Consider the following 7,147-nt stretch of genomic DNA (forward strand, 5'->3'; position numbering starts at 1 on the left):
ATCTGAGTCACACCATCCTTTTAAATTAAGACCACTATCAGAGCGCAACAGAATTCTCTGTCCAGGATTCTTCTTCAAATATCGAACCACACGAAGAGCTGCTTCCCAATGTGCTAGTCTTGGTCGTTGCATAAATTGAGACAAAATATGCCAGGTCTGGTCTAGTCACGGACAAGTAAATCAAACGACCAACTAGTCTTCTATACTTCTCCACATTTTTAAACCAATCTCCTTTGTCCAAAGAAAGACGATGATTTGTTTCCATTGGAAATTCTGCAGGTTTTGCACCTAATAAACCTGTTTCCATGATGATATCTAATGCATATTTTCTCTGACATATATAAAAACCTTGTTTACTCCGAGCCACCTCCAAACCCAGAAAATACTTCAGTTTTCCCAAACCTTTCATCTTGAAACATTGTACCAAGTATATTTTGAACTGATGAAGCGCAACCAAATCATTGCCCGCAACAATCAAATCATCAACATAGACCAAAACATTAAGCTGCATCTTTCACTTGGTCATAGTAAAAAGAGAATAATCCGAATACGACTGTCGAAAACCATAACTCTTCAAAGCCGCAGACAATTTTGCAAACCAACACCGAGGAGCCTGTTTTAAACCATATAAAGATTTCTTCATCCTACACACCATATTAGACTTATCTTTAGCAAATCCGGGTGGTATCTTCATATACACTTCTTCCTCCAAATCTCCATGAAGAAATGCATTATGAACATCCATCTGATGCACTTCCCAGTTCTTAATCGCTGCAACAGCTAGAAAAGTCCGCACTGTCGTCATTTTCGCCACTGGTGCAAATGTCTCATTGTAATCCAACCCTTCAACTTGATGATTCCCAAAAATAACCAGTATAGCTTTGAGTCGCACCAACTGTCCATTCTCATCATACTTTTCTGCATAAATCCATTTACTGCCGAGTGCCTTCTTTCCCGGCGGTAATTCTTCTAATTCCCATGTTCCTTGTTCTTCCAAGGCTCGTATTTCTTCTGCCATTGCTTTGCGCCATCCTGGATGCTTCATAGATTCTTTGAAGCTTGCAGGTGCAGACCCAGCAGTAATTGCTGCAAGAAATTTTCTATGAACTGCAGAAAATCTATCACAACTAACATAATATGTCAAAGGATACGGCGTACCTGAGGATGATGATTGTGGAGAATGAGTACAGGATGGACTATTTTCTCGTACGCTGTGCGTCACAAAACCTTTGAGTCGACTAGACGGAATCTTCTGTCGCTTTCCTTTACCCATCTCACCCAAATTAGCTTCCTGCACCTCTTCATTTGAGACCACACGGTTCTCAGTAATATCTTCAGGGTTCTCAGTAATATATTCTGGGTTCTCAGTAATGTCTCCTGGGTTCTCAGTAATATATTCTGGGTTCTCAGTAATGTATTCTGGGTTCTCAGTAATGTCTTCTGGGTTCTCAGTAATGTATTCTGGGTTCTCAGTAATGTCTTCCGGGTTCTCAGTAACTATTTCAGCCTCTCTCTGCACCATTTCTTCTACTCCTCTTTCTTCGTCATCACTCCAACACACATCATTCTTAGCCCGAACTATCTCAGTTGGCTTATCAGGTACCCTGGATATGTAAGGAAACTGGTATTCATAAAACTCTACATCTCTTGAAACCAGAAATTGTCTTTTATCTAAATCATATACTTGCCACGCCTTTTTCCCAAAAGGATAACCAAGAAACACACATCTCCTACCTCGACTTGCGAACTTATCCCCTTTACTACTTTGATCATGCACATAACACAAGCAACCAAACACTCTCAACTGATTGTATGGGGCCGGTTTCCCAAATAAAACTTCATATGGAGTTTTGTTGTTTAGAATAGGTGTAGGCGTACGATTAATCAAATACGCAACCGTTAATGCACATTCTCCCCAAAAACGGATCGGTAAATTTGCTTGGAATCTTAAAGCTCTTGCCACATTCATTATGTGTTGATGTTTTCTCTCAACTCTTCCATTCTGTTGAGGTGTTCCTACACATGACGTCTCAAAAACTATCCCATTAGTCTTAAAATATCCACGCAACGCACGAAATTCAGTTCCATTATCACTTCTAACAATTTTGATTTCTTTACCAAATTGACGTTTCACAAGAGCAATAAAGTTAAGAAATATTGTTTCAACCTCAGTTTTGCTTTGAATTAAATAAATCCACACACCTCTTGAAAAATCATCTACTATTGTCAGAAAATATTGAGCTCCAGAAGACGAATGCATCTTATAAGGGCCCCATAAATCTATATGAACCAAATCAAAACTACAACTGGATTTACTCAAACTACTAGCAAAGCTACTTCTACGATGTTTTGCACGCGGACAAATATCACACACATCATTATTCTTCTTCAATCATCTACCCACACCTGGTAACTGTTGTAACACTTTCTCTGATGGGTGTCCCAATCGTCGATGCCACAACTCATACGTATCATTACTAACCGCAAGCACTTTAACTGGAGGCACACCACAGAAAATATATAGTCCACCTCGTCGCTCACCCACTTCAATCACCTTCCTCGTCAACCGGTCCTGTATAAGGCATAAACTGTTAGTACATTGGACATTGCATACTACCTCATCAATGAGTTGTGTAACTGAAATTAAGTTACAAGTTATCTGTGGCACATAAAACACATTGTCGATTCTCAAACCACCAGGAAGAACAACAGTTCCTATTTTCTCAGACTGGGCAATGTAGGTGCGCATAATTTGAACATCTCAGCAGCAACGGCAACTCATTCTGGCGCTGGTTCTTCAGTAGATGGGTCTTAATACCGTGAAAGTGGCAGATAACTCAGACGAAAACACGGGATGGATTGGGATCCCCTTCCTGAACCTCTATCGAATAGCTCAAATTCAGGTACGTTCACTGTTTTCTATACCAATATCGAATAGCTCAAATTCAACATCCTTAACTACGAACTTAATTTTGATTGACATGATTATCATTGGATTCGGTATCTGAAGCTGAGAGATTCTTTTTGACACCAAGCTTACATGCTACATCATGTCGATGATTTTCAAATCATGCTTTAAAATTACTGTACATCATCTCAACCATTTGGATACTCTTAGGTCAAATTAATGAATTTAGTGATCTCAACCATCCTATTCTTTGGTCATGAGTCCGTAAGTTTGATGGTACAATGTAGCCAAGACCTGCTTGAAATTGCAAAACCATTGAGCTAATAGCAATCTTTCATCTGTGTTTAAATAACAATGTCTTTCTGAACTGACAATTTTGAGGTCGTTGGTATTTCTTTTGTTATCTTCATCGGTTGGTATTACTATTTTTGTGGAGTTATTTCTTGTTTCTTGGAAGGTCACAAAAAAGCATCTTAAAAGAGAACCTTTTGTTCAAACGCAATGTTACAAGGCTTTATGATCTGAAAGGATCGTCCAGGTAAAGGTATAATCCAGATGCAAGTGGGAGGTTCTTCTGGATCAGAACCTGATTGAATTTTTCTTGGGAACAAAGCAAAGAGACTGCTTGAGAGAGCTGTCTGGAACGATATTTCGTTTCTTGCTGTAAGCTTATGAAGTTAAATGAAATTAGTAATGACTATAATATTACGTTTGTTTCTTTGTGGCAGCCAATCGATGTGATGGACTAGGAGAAGAACGAACTTGTCCTTGGAATCATAGATTTTACACTTGGGACAAGCACCTCCAAACATGGGTCAAGGCTTCCTTGGAGGTTCGTCCCCCACTGTAATCTCACCAAAGCAATACAAGAAGCGGAGCTATGTCAACCTACTTCCTTATGGTCCCCTCCAGCTATCATTCCCAGTCTGACCTCGAGAGGTATGATTGAACATATATAAGTATACGAGCCACTCCAGGTGGCAATCTGTGCATATTTTGTCAGCTCAAGGTCTATGTTCGGAAAGGTATATATCCTTCTCTCCCTCGGAGCCCTCGATGAAATTTTTTTGTTTAGGCTATAGATCTTATTCTTGTTTACAGAATCTGTCGATAATTCATCGGAAAATGCATAAATAGGCAGGCTGTTTTAGTGCCAAGAGTATATTTTTGGGAGTGTAGAGAGGATTAGATGACTGTCAGTCTCAGTGAATATTATGTACAAAACAAAAACAAAAGACTATTGGGTTAATATAATGATGGGAGAAATTTTTTTGATTCTTTTTCCCCCCAGTTCTGTTCTAGTATCCAAGTATGAGATTGTAATATGACACATTGCTGTATTGAAGAATGTGTGTTTTACCAGTAATTGAATCTGCAACAAAGATCAACTGATAAATCAACCAAAAATTAAGAATAGCCGCGGCACACTAGTCCTGAACTAATAAATTTTTAACGGAACCTACAAACACAGATCTCTAAAATCATCCGAGTCAGAGTCGATCTCTTCTTATACGCGAGCTTCAATTCGAGGCTCGAAAGAGAATGCAGACATGAACTCCTTGGGCTTTCCATCCACAACACACTTTGGCAATTCAGTCCAGCCATTCGTCTCCAGATCACATATCAGGTACCTGCTAACCTTGCTCGAATTCACACATATCATCAGTTTCGCATCACCTGAACCCACACAGTTGATATCCGCCTTCTTGCCATACAATTCCTGCGACATACTCGGAGGCATTACTGCAATCTGACACCAGGTTCGATCCTTCTCTTCTTTCTCTTCTTCGGAGAATCTCCACACTCTGAGGCTTGCAGTTTCGAGGAATTCTGACAAGACAACTACCAACATTTCACCTCTGCACTCGACCACATCGATAGAGTACTCGTAACAAACTGGCAACATCCTTGGGTACTCGAAGAACGTCTCCTTAGCGAGATTGCAAGCTACAACAGTACCAGATGAGCTGAGAAAGTAAATAATCTCTTGCCCATCTTTAACGGCTATGACCGATGAGTACTGCTTCGACGGACTTCTCTGCATATTAGTTGCCACCACATCTCCAGTCTTGCTGAGAAAATAAAGCACTTCATCTCCACCACCACCACCGGCAGCCTCTGATGAATCATCCTCATCTCCTCCTTCCACAGCCTTAACCTCTGCCTTCTGACTCTTTAACTTAGTCTCTTCTTCCCAGCAATCTTTCTCAGATTCGTACACACTGACCGCGAGATTCGGCAGCTCGCCCAAGACTAGTACTAGTCTGTAAGAACCCTTTGGAGATGAATTCATAGCAATTGCATGAATGTTTTGATTCATAGCAATAGAAATTGTAAGAACAGGAAGCTCTCGGGAAGCACCCGTGACCGGGTTGGACACGAAAAACGCACCGGAACCTGTAGACCGGAAACAGACCAATCCACCTGAAGCTGCCACAGGAATCAAATCATTGCTTCCGCTGCTGATGCTGTTATCAGTAGCAAGGTTTGATTGTTGTTCGATTTCTCGATTACGCCTTGGGCGCTTATTGTTAAGATGTTTCCAATTACATTGTGAAGTATCGAAAACAATTGATTGATCAAGGTGAGAATTATGAACCATGAAAAACCAGGGATCCCTGGTGGGGACTTGACGACAAGCAAGCCTGAAAGATGCAGACTCTGCAACTGAATTCCATCTCTTGCACACTGAACGTGAACGGTAGAAACTTGATGTTGGTAGCCATGAAAGTACTTTTTCTACCAAATCTTGATTCAATTGGTCTTCCATTGAAAAACCCATCATCATATCATCTTCTTCTTCATGATTGTACTTCCTCTTCTTGCTCTGGGCTTGCTCAATCACCATCTTCTCCACCATGTTTCTGTACTTTCTGATTCTGTGTCTCAGGATTATGTATTGATGAAATCTGCAATTGAAAGCAAAGGGAAATGGAGTGAGCAATCGAAATTGGAATCTTTGTATTGGAAGTAAAGAACAATTTAGAAACCACCATTTATGGAATTTCTACGAAATTTCACCAATTTGGAAGCATTCCTACGGTAGAGTCAAAGAAGATAGGTATAAATAAAATTAAATTAGAAGAAAACATCTGGAAGGTAGGAAAGATGAAGAAGAAGAACCATCCAAAGAGACAACCTTTGTTTAATGGAAGAAAAGAGAAAACAAAGGAGGAATTTTTATTTACTCATTTTTGATGGTCAACCAAAGTAGACTGAAAATGGACTACCAATTACCAAACCCATTGTTGTGATTTCTACAATTGAATGTTTAAAACCCAGAATCAATCTAATCAAAATTGAAAACTAACAGGGCTGGGATAGAGATTGATAATTACCTTAATGGACTGAAAAATCAAATCTTTGGAGAATAATAATCTTTGGAACCCAGATAATGAAATTGAAGATGAAACAATCAAGTGTTTTCTTCTCTTTAATTAGCTGCTGGTGTATGTTGGTGATGAAGTAGTATTCTGGGACGTGAAAAACAAGAGAGGAATTAATCGATGAAACTGATAAAACCCTGCAGGTGTTTGTTTGTTTGCTTCTTCTTGTCTGTTTGTAAATTAATAGTGAACTGAGCGAGTGGGATCCAGAAAGGAGGCTCTGTTTTGACGAATGGAGAGACAGAGATGATGATGTTGATTTGCACTACTAATCTTCTTCCTCTTCTCTACTCACTAAATTCACTCACCACTAGTAGTAGAATAGTAGTAGTAATTGACTGATTCTCTATTCCTCCTCCTTGAGAAAGAATGAGAACCACATGTTTGATTTTTATGCTACTGTTTCTTCTGATCTGTGAATTTTTTTTTTCTTTGATTTTCTACCTTTAGATGATTTTAGAGAGAGTGTGCGTGTGGGTTTAAAGTGAATTGAAGAGATGGAGAGGAGATGTTCTTTTTGTTTTGCGTTTACAGACAAACAAAAGCTAAAGTTAAAGTAGAGTGAGTGAGTGGGAAGGAATCAGGAATTCAGAAAATGCAGAACAGAACAGGGTTCCATTTTACACTAGAAGAAGAAACCATCATCATCATCATCATCATGGCCATACTCCACTGTTGGCATGGTGACACTAGCTATCTAGCTAAGTCCATCATCTAATCTCCTTGTGCATTAATTCCTTCCCCATTTTATTCATGAAAATTTCTAAAGGAGAGTGCATCTAAACCTGCACCATACATACATGGACATTGGCATACATGACATGACATAAAAAAGCGGAAAGATAGAGAAGAA

General features: G+C 39.4%; 1 protein-coding gene across 1 annotated transcript; it reads right to left on the minus strand.

Moving 5' to 3' along the window:
* Positions 1–4,220: 4,220 nt before the first annotated feature.
* LOC113308352 (F-box only protein 13-like) lies at positions 4,221–6,946 on the minus strand. The gene is made up of 2 exons (XM_026556823.1): positions 6,247–6,946; positions 4,221–5,817 (listed from the first exon to the last, which is right to left on the minus strand). Exon 2 carries the CDS (start codon positions 5,766–5,768, stop codon positions 4,416–4,418), a length of 1,353 nt encoding a protein of 450 aa, XP_026412608.1. The 5' UTR covers positions 5,769–5,817; positions 6,247–6,946; the 3' UTR covers positions 4,221–4,415.
* Between the last annotated feature and the right edge of the window lie 201 nt (positions 6,947–7,147).

This window comes from Papaver somniferum, chromosome 9 (genome assembly GCF_003573695.1).
Source record: "Papaver somniferum cultivar HN1 chromosome 9, ASM357369v1, whole genome shotgun sequence".
Taxonomy (NCBI): Eukaryota; Viridiplantae; Streptophyta; class Magnoliopsida; order Ranunculales; family Papaveraceae; genus Papaver; species Papaver somniferum.